General features: G+C 49.8%; 1 protein-coding gene across 2 annotated transcripts in view; it reads right to left on the bottom strand.

The window, feature by feature from the left end:
• Zan (zonadhesin) overlaps nt 1-13,835 on the bottom strand; it is a 104,713-nt gene that overhangs the window by 72,926 nt on the left and 17,952 nt on the right. For both annotated transcript variants that reach the window (XM_087903495.1, XM_087903496.1), the window contains exons 15-23: nt 12,487-12,628; nt 12,104-12,220; nt 10,897-11,021; nt 10,533-10,678; nt 8,747-8,890; nt 8,028-8,132; nt 7,746-7,915; nt 6,159-6,361; nt 3,464-3,605 (exon numbers count right to left, since the gene is read on the bottom strand). In XM_087903495.1, the coding sequence (XP_087759621.1) occupies nt 3,464-3,605; nt 6,159-6,361; nt 7,746-7,915; nt 8,028-8,132; nt 8,747-8,890; nt 10,533-10,678; nt 10,897-11,021; nt 12,104-12,220; nt 12,487-12,628 (1,294 nt within the window). The remainder of the gene's footprint in view (nt 1-3,463; nt 3,606-6,158; nt 6,362-7,745; nt 7,916-8,027; nt 8,133-8,746; nt 8,891-10,532; nt 10,679-10,896; nt 11,022-12,103; nt 12,221-12,486; nt 12,629-13,835) is intronic.

Below are 13,835 nucleotides of genomic sequence, written 5' to 3'. Positions count from 1 at the left end.
TCAAGGAAAACGTTCTCCTTGTCCTCCTCACCTGTCTCCTCCTTCTTCCCCCTCCCTCCTTTTAATCAATAATAAAACATTTATTGATTTTTCACACAGTCCAATTACTTCTACACAAATGGCTTCAAAGTAGTTATATGGCCCCAAAGGATTGTGGGTTAACAGTCTAGCCAACAGACTCAGGACATTTGCCCCTCTGCTCTTAACTATTCCCCTCTCTCTCATCACTCTGAACACTTATGATCCTAGGGAGAAAGAACCCCCCGCCCCGAAGCGTCTATCTAAGCCCAAATGAACGAAAGCAGTGATATTTTCAAACCCATAAAAACTCAGAGAGATGGAACTGAGCAACACAAATCACAGCGGACAGCCTTAAACATTGGGTTCTTCTACCCTCATAGCTTCCTTCAGATGAGACCCTGACACACTGGGAAAGAGGGTGCCTCCTGGCAAAATCGCCTCCACTAGATTGGCCTGTGAGTACTCTTTGGGACATTTCTGTGATTCTTAGCTGATGTACGAGGGCCCGGTCCCCTGGAAGCAGTACAGTCCCTAGGCAAGCGGTGCTAGGCTGTTGAAGACAGTCGAATTTGACTTTGGAAGAAGCCAGCAGCATTTGATTCTTCAGCTCCTGCCTCCAGGTTCCCGCCTTGGCTTCCCTCAATAAAGGACTGTTAACCTGTAAATTGAAATAATCCTCTTCCTCCCCAGGTTGTTTTGGTCCTGACGTTTATCATGGCAAAGAAAGCAGAGGAGAACACTTTGAGAAAAACCTTGCTTTTGTTTCACGAGGTTTTAAGTAAAGTCTGAAAGCACAATGCCAAATCAGAATTTTACAGCTAAACTGTACTCTTAACAGCTATTTCTCCCAGTTAGGGATCGATTTCCAATGAAAACTGTTCTGCACACTGACTCCCCGGTATTGTGGGAGGGCTGTACAGTTTCAGTCTCCTGATAGGACATGCAATAATCATGCAATGACACAAACCAGGAAACCCTTTGCAAGTAAAGATTAATGTGACATTTAGGCCAAAGAAAACGTCAACGTGGCCTTAAAAATATGAACTCTCCACAGAATGATCAACCTCTTAAAAAATAAAATAAAAGAGGCCTAATTTTTTGAACTGCAAACTGCGGCATTACTCTTATTTCTGAAGGCAATTCATCAATAAAAACTCCACCAGCGGAAGTCCTTAACAAAGTAAATGGCTTACTTCTTATTTTTGTTTGTTTGTTTGGTGTTTGCTTTGGGTTTTTTTTTTTTTTTTTTGGTTGAGACGGGGGTTTCTCTGTAGCTTTGGAGCCTGTCTGGGAAAACTTGCTCTGTAGACCAGACTGGCCTTGAACTCACAGAGATCCTCCTGCCTCTGCCACCCGAGTACTGGAATTAAAGGTGCGTGCCACCACCGCTTGGCAAAATGGTTTATTTCTGAAAGTATACATCATATCTGCCCCCAAAGAATAAAGACACCCAGCTGGTTGGTGGTGCACACCTTTAATCCCAGCACTCAGCAAGCAGAGGCAGATGGATCTCTGAGTTTGAGGCCAGCCTGGTCTACAGAGTGAGTTCCAGGACAGCCAGGGATACACAGAGAACCCCTTTCTCAAAGGACAATACAAAAGGATAAGGACAGACATAAGAAAGAATACCTCACCAAGAATGTACGCAGTAGTAGGAAGTAATGAATCGAGTTTTGTCAAAGAATATGGAAGGAAACACATTCTAAGACCGGAGTTTTCAAACAACCGGAAGAACAAAAGTTATTACTTGATACCCGGTGTTTCTCATTTCTTTCTTGAAACCTTGGTAAATGTTGGGGTATCGACAGCGTCCATTAAAGGCAGTATTGAGATCTCTACTCGTGTCCTCAGAGAGGGCTCAAACGTACTGGATCTCTGCCAAAGAGTCAGGCTCCAGGCCCGGCAGGTAACTGTCTTCTCGGAATTTTCTTCCCTCTCCCAGCGACCTCTGCTCTTCTCTTTCCTGCTTGAGTGTTCGCAGAAGATTTTCAGAGGACTCTTCCCCCAGCGCTCCTGATGGATACTGTTGCCTGGAAGTACCTGTCGTGTTCCTCACGGGTTCTTCTCCCGGAAGTACCTGCCATGCTCCTCGCGGCTTCTCTGGGATGTGCCTGTCACGTTCCTGGGAGCTGCTCTTACCGGAAGTACCCGTCGTGTTCCTCGCGGCTTCTCCCGGAAGTACCTATCACGTTCCTTACAGCTGCTCCTCCAGGAAGTACCTGTCTGTGTTCCTCGCGGGTTCTTCTCCCCAAGTACCTGCCTTTCTTACAGCCACTTCTCCCGATGTGCCTGTGGCCTTGCCCACAGCCGCTCCTCCCAGACCTAGAGGTTCTCGCTGGACACCTGGAATTTCCTGAAGGGATTTCCTGTTGTACTCCAGGCTCCTCACAGCACTGAGCAGAATATTCTGTCAAGCTCCTGGTTTCATAGATTCACTTCTTCCCAGGAACTATCTTCTGTTCTTTCCTTCCTTTTTATTTGTTTGTTTGTTTGTGTTTGTTTTAAACAGCCTCTGGGCTGGAAAGATGGTGCAGGATAAGTGAAGAGCACTTGCTGCTTTTGCAGCCAGAATTCAGTTCCCAGCGTTCAGGATGTGGGGTTAGGGGAGCTTCCAACTGTCTGTAACTGCAACTCCAGGGGATGTGGCGCCCTCTCTGGCTTCTTCAGGTATTTACACCCACGTGTACACCCAGTCTTACACACAGAGACACAAACACATACTTTTACAATTAAATAGTAAGACAGTCACGTGTGGCCTGGACAGGACTCAAATCAGCTATGCAGCTGAGGATGGTGACCTCAAACTCCTGATTCTCCTGCCTCCAACTCCCAAATACTAGGGTTACAGGCAGGAAACACCACCACAGCTAAACCTTTCTTCTTCATAAATGGTTCTTTCTCAATATTTGTTCCCATCTCAGTAAAATGACCAACACAAATCTCTAGCTGAGTCCCTAGTTTTGGGGAACACTGCCTTTGGCAATGTTTTCCATGTTACTTTACTAAGTTCTGTTTTCCCTATTATTATAGTACCAGATCTTGACAAAAGCGACTTAAGCATGGGGCTTTCTGGCATGCGGTGTGCATGGGAGGCCACCATGGTGGGAAGGTGTGGTTAAGAGGATGTCAGATAGCTCCTGTGGCATCCTTATAGCCTGGGAGCAGAGGGATATGGATGCTGGTGCTCAGCCCCATTTCCCCTGTTCACGTAGTCCAGGACCGCAGCCCATGGTACCATGAGGCTTCCATTTAGTATGGGTCTTCTCACTTCAGTTAACTGAATCTAGAAACTTGCTAACAGATGTGGCCAAAGGCTTGTTTCCTAGATGTTTGCAGACCCCGTCAAGTTATTAGACTGTCAAGTCTGTAGACTCAGTATTAACCGTCACCATCCTCTCAGATGAAGGCCCTGCTCACCTTCCACGGTGACTTGACTGCTCACCTTGGGCGTGACAGCCTAACACGCCATTCTTATGGCTACAGACTTCCTGAGCCCTACACTTCCAGGGCTGGCAGCGAACGCTGTTGTTGCCATCACAAGTGCAGATCTCTTTGCAGTCTGGATTAAACCATTGCTCCTGTACCTGGGTGCAGAAGGGAAAGCAGTAAGAGATGGCTTCCTTGCCTGGCTATCTTGTCTTCCTGAAGCTCTGGGAAAAAGTCTGGTATCAAGTAGGCCTAGTATACCTACAGTGGGAGGACCCTGTTCCGGAACGCAATGGAGCGGGACGCCTGACATCCTCCACTGGTCTCCACACTACACACACACCACAGAGACAAATTAATAAGATGCTTAGAAAAAAAAAGGAGGGCCAGGAAGGTGACTCAGTAGGCAGGAAAACTTAGTGCCACAAAGCCTGAGGATCTGAGTTCAATTCAGAGACCCACACGCTAAAAGGAGAGTGCCAACTCCTGAAGATTTTCCTCTGAGCTTGGCATGTAAGCACAAGCAGACCACACACTCCCAGTTAAAGTAGACAGACACCCAGGACAGCTTCCCGCCATGAATATCCACTATCAATACTTGCTACTAAATTAAAAAGAATTTATCTTTCTTTAAACATGAATGTAAAGATACACTCTCTTTGACTTATTTTATTTTGTGTGCATTGGTGCTTCACCTACATGTATGTCTGGGTGAGGGTGTCAGGACTGGAGTCACAGACAGTTGTGAGCTGCCATGTGGGTGATGGGAATTGAACCCAGGTCCTCTGGAAGAAAAGTCAGTGCTCTTAACTACTGAGCCATCTCTCCAGCCCTGGGAGGTACATTCTTTTTGTTTGTTTGCCATAGAGTAGCTCAGCTGGTCTGGAGCCTCCCAAATACTGTAATAAGAGGTAAGTGCCACATAGGCGAGAGATATTCCTAACTTAGTTGTCGGGAGAACTCCAGGCAGGAAGAAGAGTTGCAACAGAGCCTCAAGGGAGGTGGGAGATTCCAATAGAAAGGGGTGACTTAGAGGCAAAGCAGAGTGTGGGGGAAAGGCTCGCAAAACAGGTTTGGTGATGATCACATGTAACCCTAGCACTGGGGAGGTAGAAGCAGGAGGACTGAGGTTGAGGCCAGCAAGGGGTACATAACAAGATTTTGTCTCAAAAATTTCTGGTTAAAAAAAAAAAAGGAAAAGAAGAACAAGTAAAAAGCTAGAGCTGGGGACGGAGAGATGGCTGGGCAGTGAAGAGCACTGGCTGCTCTTCCAGAGGGCCCGGGTTCAATTCCCAGCACCCACATGGCAGCTCAAAGCTGTCTGTAAATCCAGATCCAGGGGATCTGACATCCTCGAGCCAATGTACATAAAACAAGGTCAAATAAATCATTAAAAATTTCTTTTTTAAAAAAAAAGCTAGAGTTTTGGTACATTAACTGGTATTACAACTTGTTTGGTAGCACTCCTGCTTAGAATCCCCCAGTGGGGGGCTGGGGTGTGGCTCAATGGTAGAGCCCTTGCCTAGAATCCCCCAGTAAGGGGCTGGGGTGTGGCTCAGTGGTAGAACCCCTGCCTAGAATCTCCCAGTGAGGAGCTGTGGTGTAGCTCAGTGGTAGAACACCTGCCTAGAATCCCCCAGTGAGGGGCTGGAGTGTGGCTCAGTGGTAGAACACCTGCCTAGAATGCCCCAGTGAGGGGCTGGAGTGTGGCTCAGTGGTAGAACCCCTGCCTAGAATCCCCCAGTGAGGGGCTGGGGTGTGGCTCAGTGGTAGAACCCCTGCCTAGAATCTCCCAGTGAGGAGCTGTGGTGTAGCTCAGTGGTAGAGCCCCTGCCTAGAATCCCCCAGTGAGGGGCTGGAGTGTGGCTCAGTGGTAGAACACCTGCCTAGAATCCCCCAGTGAGGGGCTGGAGTGTGGCTCAGTGGTAGAACACCTGCCTAGAATCCCCCAGTGAGGGGCTGGAGTGTGGCTCAGTGGTAGAACCCCTGCCTAGAATCCCCCAGTGAGGGGCTGGGGTGTGGCTCAGTGGTAGAACCCCTGCCTAGAATCTCCCAGTGAGGAGCTGTGGTGTAGCTCAGTGGTAGAGCCCCTGCCTAGAATCCCCCAGTGAGGGGCTGGAGTGTGGCTCAGTGGTAGAACCCCTGCCTAGAATCCCCCAGTGAGGGGCTGGAGTGTGGCTCAGTGGTAGAACCCCTGCCTAGAATCCCCCAGTGAGGGGCTGGGGTGTGGCTCAGTGGTAGAACCCCTGCCTAGAATCTCCCAGTGAGGAGCTGTGGTGTAGCTCAGTGGTAGAGCCCCTGCCTAGAATCCCCCAGTGAGGGGCTGGGGTATGGCTCAGTGGTAGAACACCTGCCTAGAATCGCCCAATGAGGGCTTGGGGGCATGACTCAGTTGTTAAACTCTTGCTAAACATAAGGCTCTGGGTTCCATCTTCAGCAACATCAAAAAAAATAAAAAAGAAAAAGAGGGAGGGAAGGAAGGAAATTAGAGTAGAGCCAGGAGAGAGAGAGGGAGAGAGAGGGGGAGGGAAGGAAAGGGAAATATTTGAGCATGGATCCAATATGCCAGCCTTAGCTACTCTCGCTTTTGCTCTGACCTTCTCTTTCCTACCTATCCCCCATTGCCCTCCCCTACCTCAACCCAGGGCTTCAGAAACTCAGAGCAAGTCCTTTCTGTCTGTAGGGCTGAGGGGTTCACGCCACCTGCTCACCTTGAAGTAGCGTCCCTCGAGGCTGGTGCACCCACACTGGGACTGAGGAACACACTCAAAACCACTGAGCACGAAGCCAGGGTCACACTCGCATGCTTCCACACACTTTTCTGGGCAGGGCTGGAGAGCAGATCCAGGATGGCAGGTGTCCGGGCATGGTTTGGCACATAGGGAGTACCTGCTATTTCGAGGGCAGACCAAGGCTGTGGAGGGAGAAGCTTAAGTAAGAGAACAGGCAAGCCGGCTGTGTAAACCTGTAAACCCAGGACTTGGGAGGCTGTGGCAGCAGGGTTGAGAGTTCCAGGACAGCCTGGGCTGCAGAGTGAGAACCTGTCTCAGAAAATAACATCAAAAGGAGATAGATGAGACCAAGGGACAAGAGAAAAGAACATGCTAAGACAGTTCCAGCTAGAGATGCCGGAACCAAAATTGAGAGATAGGCCTTGGAGACGATGAGCCCAGGAGCTCAGCTGACAGGGCTTCCTGCTGAAGCTAAAACAGTGGCCTGCAGTCTGAGGATACAGGTCACTCGGTAGAGAGCTTATATGCATGCATGAGGCCCTAGGTTCCATCCCCAGTGCCACATAAACTGGTTGTCATCATGCATGACTGTAACCCATGACTGGGGAGGTGGAAGCAAGAGGATCAAGAATTCAGTGCCATCTTAAACTCCATGGTGAGTTCAAGACTAGCTTGGGCTATATGAGACCCTGGCTCAAAAAGCAAACCAAAGAAAACCAAACAAAAGCCAAGACTGTTGCTTGGAGGCTACCAAGGCCCTTCATGGAAGGCAGATGAGCTCCGAGTTAGAAGATACATCCACTCTGATAGATAGACATTCTCAATAAGCAAGTATGGTACCCAGCAAGCCATGAAGAGTCTGGTCCTGGGGATGAAGCTTCTCCAGAGGACTTGGGGGTGGGCGTGGGATCCATGCCAGACCTACAACACAGTCTCAGGCATTCACAGACTTCATGCATGAGGACTAGGGGGAGCACAAAAGTACACTATCTTCTTCCCTACAGAACCAAGTAACTGTGGGTGCTTATTGTTCTGCCTTCTCTTCCTCCTCTTACTCCTTTCCCTCCACCTGCCCCCCTCTTCTATTTCTTCTTCTCCTTCTTTTCCTCCTCCTCCTGTGTTCCCCACAGTGCTGAGGATTCAATCCAGGGCCTTGAGCAGCACATCAGACAAGTGCACTACATCTGCGCCACACCCCAGCTTCTCACTGACAAGCACCCTATCACTAAGCTATACCCCCAGCTCCTCGTTGATGGTTTCTAGACACATGTTGTACTGCTGAGCCACGCACCTAGCCCTCTTTTTGCCTTTATGTTTTGAACCGAGCCTCCCTAAGTTGGCCAGCTTGGCCTTCAACTTGAGATCCTCCTGCCTTGGCCTCCCAAGGAATTGAGGTTACAGAACTGCTGTCTGGCCAGCTTACTCATTTTTCTCAGACATCCTTCCAACTCTCCCCGCTACCTTGCCCTCATAGGTAACTGGAGTCGAGGGACAACAGATGTACCCTGCCTGTATCTATAGAAAGCTCTACCAGATCATCCGCCAATGCTTTGGGTCCTAACTCACGGCAGAACTGGGGTCTCCTCCAGGGCTTCACGGCATAGCCAGCATCTTGGCAGGCTGCAGTCATGGCTGACATATGAGTACAAAGCATCTGCTGGAGCCCCTGGAAGCTACACATGTCCGACACACAGTTATCCAAGAAGAATGAGGTCTTTATGTGGAACAGGCATGCCCTGGGGAGAGAGGTTGAGTCAGACATCAGGAGAAGGCAGAGCCTCTGTTCTCCACCTCAGAGAAACCCTAGTGCCAAGCAACCCCAGGCAGCCCATCTGCCTTCCTCCATACTCAAAGGTTCCTCTTGGATCAACAAGCTGGCCACATAACTTGGGCCCCGACATAGTTCTCTCCAAGACTGCATCACAATATGGGGGGCTCTTCTTGTTCTGACACCTGGAAGAGACCCAACCCAAGCAGTCAATAAGACTGGAAGAGCCCAAAAGAGGTAGAACAGCTGGTAGGGAAAAAGAAAAGGGCAATGCAAGTCATCTTCTTTTGTTCCTTCTGAGACAATCTCACTACATTGACCGAGGCTTAACTTTGACCTTCCTATAGACCTGGAAACCTAAAGACCACAGGCAACCCCCTGCTCCAGTCCCTGTTACTTTTGCTTCAGTTTTTACATTGCTGAGAATCAAACCCGACACCTGGTGCATGCTAGACAAGCTCTCCGCTAAAAAGCCACACCCCAGCCCCTCACTGGGGGATCCTAGGCAGATGCTCTACCACTGAGCTACACCCCAGCCCCTCACTGGGGGATTCTAGGCAGGTGCTCTACCACTGAGCTACACCCCAGCCCCTCACTGGGGGATTCTAGGCAGGTGCTCTACCACTGAGCTATATGTCCAGCTCTTGGTATTTAAAAACTGGATCTTATTATGTCTGTAGCTCCAGACGAATGACAGGCAGAAACAGCTAAGCTCAGCTCTGATAGATCTTAAAATGGGCAAAGGCCAGAGGACTGAAAGGAGGGCCACCCTGGCCCCCAAGTGGGGACCCTCACTCACTCCTTGTTCTCTTCCTCTTCCAGCTGCCAGCTCTTCCCCAGCTCGTCCCCATCGTGCGTCCTCGTGCCGTCTGGCTTCTGGTTATCATTGCTGCTGTCCCCATCATAGTTCCCACAGAAACCACAGAGTTTTCTCGAGTAGGTACTGTGGGTCCAGGAGAGGGATGAGTCATGACTGGGAAGAAGGGTCTCAGTCATCAGAGACCACAGCAAGGGCGGCAGCGTGCTGTGCGCCCTGATGGTGAGAGGCAGAAGAAGGTTGAAGGTTGAGAATATCCACTCCTAACAGATTCTGTGACAGGCCCCAGCCTGAGCCATCTATACAGGATCTCCTCTGTTCTTCTGCTCAACATCCCTTGCTGCCCCTACCTTCTCATGGGTTTAAACAAGAATGTGTGTTTCCCTCAGGTGCTGTCCACCTTATTTTTTTTTTTTAGTATATACATGTGAATCTGTATTTTAGTATTTTTCATTTGTTTTTGTATTGTTTTTGTTTTTGTTTTTGAGACAGGGTTTCTCCATGTAGCCCTAGCTGTCCTGGAACTTACTCTGTAGACCAGGCTGGCCTGGCACTCAGAGATCCACCTGCCTCTGCCTCCCAGTTGAAGCAGTGCGTCACCACTGGCCAGCATTTGCTTTTATTTTATGCATATGGGTGTCTTGCCTGCGTGTATATTTCTCTTTTTTTTTAGATTTACTTATTTATTTATTATGTATGCAACATTCTGCCTCCATGTATGCCCATGTACCAGAAGAGGGCACCAGATCATTATAGATGGTTGTGAGCCATCATATGGTTGCTGGGAATTGAACTCAGGACCTCAGGAAGAGCAGCCTGTGCTCTTAACCACTGAGCCATCTCTCCAGCCCCCCTGCATGTATATGTGTACACCACACGCATTTAGTGTCCACAGAAGTCAAAAGAGGGCATCATGTCCCTTGGGACTAGAATCACAGACAGTTGTGGGCTGCCGTGGAGGTGCTCAGAATTGACCCTGGGTCCTCTGAACTCTCCAGCCCTGGGGAGTGTGTGTTTTACATACCCTCATGTGCTCTTGGAAGCCAGAGAAGGAAGTTGAATGTCTTGCTTGGTCACTTTCCACTTTATGTCTTTGAGACAGGGTCTCTCACTGAACCTGGAACTAGGCTGGCAGCCAGCAAATTCCAGGGATCCTCCTGTCTCTGCCCTGCACAGCACTGGAGTTTCATATGCACGCACGGCCATGTCCAGCTTTTAAGATTCAAGCTCAGGGCCCCGTGCTTGTGCATGAAAAACCCTTGCCCTCTGAACTATCTCCTCAGCCTCCTCCAGCTTCGCTGAAGCTCAGCGAGTCAGAGTGGATGGCTCGCAAGCCCCGAGAGTCCTTTCATCCCTGCTTCCCTGGCACTGTAATTATGGACACACCACTGCATCTTTGTGTCTGTGTGAGTTCCAGGGTTGGAATTTAGCTCTTTACCAGATGTGTCACCTCTAGTCCCCAGTCAACTAACTTCTCCACAAAGCCTGCCTTATCCTTGTCTGGGGAACCACTCTTCCCTGAAGAATGGTGTCTGGCAACCGCTCCCCTGACTGCCCTCCAGCACATTCCCAAGGCATTGTGTTTGCATCCTGCTGTTATCTCACTGCCCTGACCCCACTTCCTACTGTTTCCCTTCTGGTGGTCAGGTTAGATGCTTCCCAGCTTTGAGGACAGATGTAAATGATTAACCCTGAGTGACTGGAAGGCTGCAGGGCGGAGCATTCTGGGGGAGAAATGTCAGCTTCCTAACTAGGCTACCTCCCTTACCTGGGCACAGTCACAAAAAGCTGCTGGTCACCATCCCATTTCACCCGCAAACCAAATGTCGTCCTCAGCTCCACAAATCGCCCACTCAGACCCACAAAGATGTTATTAGAAGGTATCGCTGGGAGGGTGACTCTCTGTTCTCCAATCTGGCAGATAGAGGAGACAGAGAGCGTGATCCAGGGGTCGAGGAGAGCCCTAAGACTCTAACATCACCCCTCCACAGCATCCCTCCAACTTCTCTTGCCTGGACTGGCTTGAGGCATCACCATCATTATTTTGCTGAAGCCCATCCCTAACAGGGTGTGGGGACAGGTGGGGCTGGCTGTAGCCTGGCCTGGTGGAACGAGCAAAGGATAGGACTCACCAGTGTTTCTCTACCACTGGTCATGGTAATAGTAGTCTCTGGCAGAGTAATGAAGACTTTGTCCAGGGAGGATACGCCTTCTACTCCCCGTTCTTGGGTGCTCGCTGTTATTTTAAAGAATGAATCTAGATAGAGAGAGGAAGGGCTACATTTCAAACGTTTGTTTGTTTGTTTGCTTGCTTGCTTGCTTGGTTGGTTGGTTGGTTGGTTGGTTGGTTGGTTGGTTGGTTTCAGACAGGGTCTCATTATAGCTTAGTCTAGCTAAGAATGAACTTGAACTCTTGAGAGTACTGCCCTTGCCTCCCCAGTGCTGGCATCATTGTAGACATGCGACACCATGTCCAGTTTATGTGACGCTAGGGGTGGAACCCAGCCAGGGCTTTGTTTGCGCTAAACAAGCACTCAGCTGACTGAGCCGCGTTGCATCCCCAGCCCGCTGGTTTTCAGATGGAGTCTTGCTGTGTAGCCCAAGCTGAAACTGACAACCTCCCTGTCTCAGCCTCCAGAATGCTGGGGTTAAAAGTGTGCACCACCCCATCCTCTGCTTTCTGACACTCCGTTGGTGGTGGTGCCCGACTTGGCACTATCGGGCAGACAGAAGAAGGTTCCGCGATCTGGCCCTGAGACTTGGTAAGAGACTCAGAACCCAAGTGGAAAGGAACACGCCATGATTTTCTGCTTTCATAGTCTCCTGTCTCCCCTCTGTGGACTAGGACATCTTCAGGCAATCATGTTCATTCATTACTCCTCGTCACTCTTTTTGTGAGACAAGACCGGAGAATGGTCTCAAACTGTGTGGCTGAGATGACCTTGAACTTCTAATCCTCCTGCCTTAGCCTGCCCAGTGCCGAGAGGATGGGCGTGCACTCCCTGTTTGCGAGGCTCTGGGGGTGGAAACCAGTGCTTCATGCCCACTAAACAAGCACTCTGTCAGCTGAGCCACACCCTCAAGCAAGAGGCCCTTTACCAGTAACTGTCACTCTGCCAGGGGAACCTCCCACAAGAGCAGGCAGTTGGTACCATCAGCGGCCTTTCCCCAGGACTGTGGAACCAAAAGCACCACCTCTGTGTGTGTGCACAGCCCAACCGCTGCTTACCAGAGGGCCTTGGTCCAATGCAGCCCCTTCCCCAAGCCTGACCCTTATTCTACCATCCCAACCCCTTCCCACCCCACCCCTCCCCCGCCGCTCGGGCTTGAATCCCCTACCTGTGGAGTTGTCACAGGTTTGGGCCAAGATATAGGTACACGTCCCTGAGAAGCTAATGTGCCTCTCATCAAAGGTGACAAAATGAAGGTCCCCATAGACCAGGCAGGTGGCACTACCTGCCAGAGAAGGGGAACGGAGATGTAGGAAGCTGTTACCAGTGTCCAGCTTGACTGAATCCAACCCACCAGCCCCTCCTACCCAGAGACAACCCCAGCTCCATTGCCCAGGTTCTCACTGACTCTGACAGGGTGTTGATTTACAGATGCTAGGGACAACTTTCTGGGGTCAGAGCAGCACATGCAAACGTGGGGATGGGACTAGCGAATGCATTAAAGCGTCCCACCCACCCTTCCGTTCTGTCAGCGCGAGGGGCAGTGCTTACCATAGGGCTGGCATTCATATTCGCCATTCTCCATCAGGCACACCGTGTATGTCCCGCACTGGGAGATCTGACACTCCATCCGGCTACCAGGCAAGCAGCGGCACCGTTCTGTGCAATTGGGACTAAACCATTCTTCCCCAGGCTAAGGGCAACAGATGGAGTGTCACAAAGCCGCAGTTCTAAGGGGTGTGTGTGTGTGTGCGCGCGTGTGTGTGTTTCTATGAGCCATAGCACAAGTCTGGAGATTAGAAAATAACTTTCTTGGGGAATCTGTTGTCTGTTTCCACCATGCGGGTCCAATGGGTGGAACTCAGGATCAAGGCTCGGAGGCAAGGGCCTTTACCTGCTAAGCCATTCCACCAGCCCTCCTGTTTTGTTTTGTTTTGTTTTGTTTTGTTTCTGAAACAGGCTCTCACTACATTGGCCTGCAGACACTTCTGGGGGTATCGTCCTATTGCCTTCATTGATATGGGAAGACCCAGCCTAAAAGTGCATACTCCATTCTCTGGTTGGTCCTGGACTACATGAGAGTAGAGAAAGCCTGCTGGGCACTAGGCGTGCATGCACTGATCTCCCTGTGTTCTTGACTGTAGACAGAGTATAAAAGTAAAACCATCTATCTTTCATTCCTGCTGCCTTGACTTCCTCTCAGTGATGGTCTGTTCCTTGGAACTGTGAGCTACAGTAAACCCTCACCTCCCAAGGTTTGTTTTTAGTCTGGATATTTTATCAGAATATTTTATGAAACCAAAACATATCTTTACCAAAAAAAAAATCTGATATTTTTTTTTTTACACCGTGTCTCATGTAACCCAGGCTAGCCTTAAATTCCCTTAACTAGCTGAGGATGATCTTGAACTCCTCCTGTCTGAGGATGATCTGATCCTCCTGTCAACATCTCTCTAGTGTTACGATTACAGGTGTGTGCTGGCACATCTAACTTTATACACTCTGAGGTAAGGAGAGAAGGGTCTTGAGCCAAGAGTAGTAGGGCACACCTATAATCCCAACATTTGGAAGACTGAGGCAAGAGAATTGACACAAGTCTGTGGGCAGCCTGGGGTACAAAATGAGTTCCAGGTCAGCCCGGAGCAGTGAATAAGACTCTGCCCAGAATGGCAGCAACAAAATGGAGTAGCTTTTCCCTCCTCTTCCCGGAACTGAAACATAGCAGAAGAAGAGGAGGAGGAGGAGGTCTGGATGGATCTCAGGGACTTGTCTGACAGGCTCAAAATCCTAGGTTCAATCCTTAACACTGCACCATTGCACAACTGGAACCCAGCACATGGAAGGTGGAGGAGAAGAAGCAGATGTTGAGGAGCTGAAGGTCCACCTAGGACATATGAGAC

Source organism: Myodes glareolus, chromosome 2 (assembly GCF_982192425.1).
Source record: "Myodes glareolus chromosome 2, mMyoGla1.1, whole genome shotgun sequence".
NCBI classification, from domain to species: Eukaryota; Metazoa; Chordata; class Mammalia; order Rodentia; family Cricetidae; genus Myodes; species Myodes glareolus.
The sequence above is the reverse complement of the archived record's forward strand: the minus strand, read 5'-3'. Positions and strand labels throughout refer to the sequence as shown.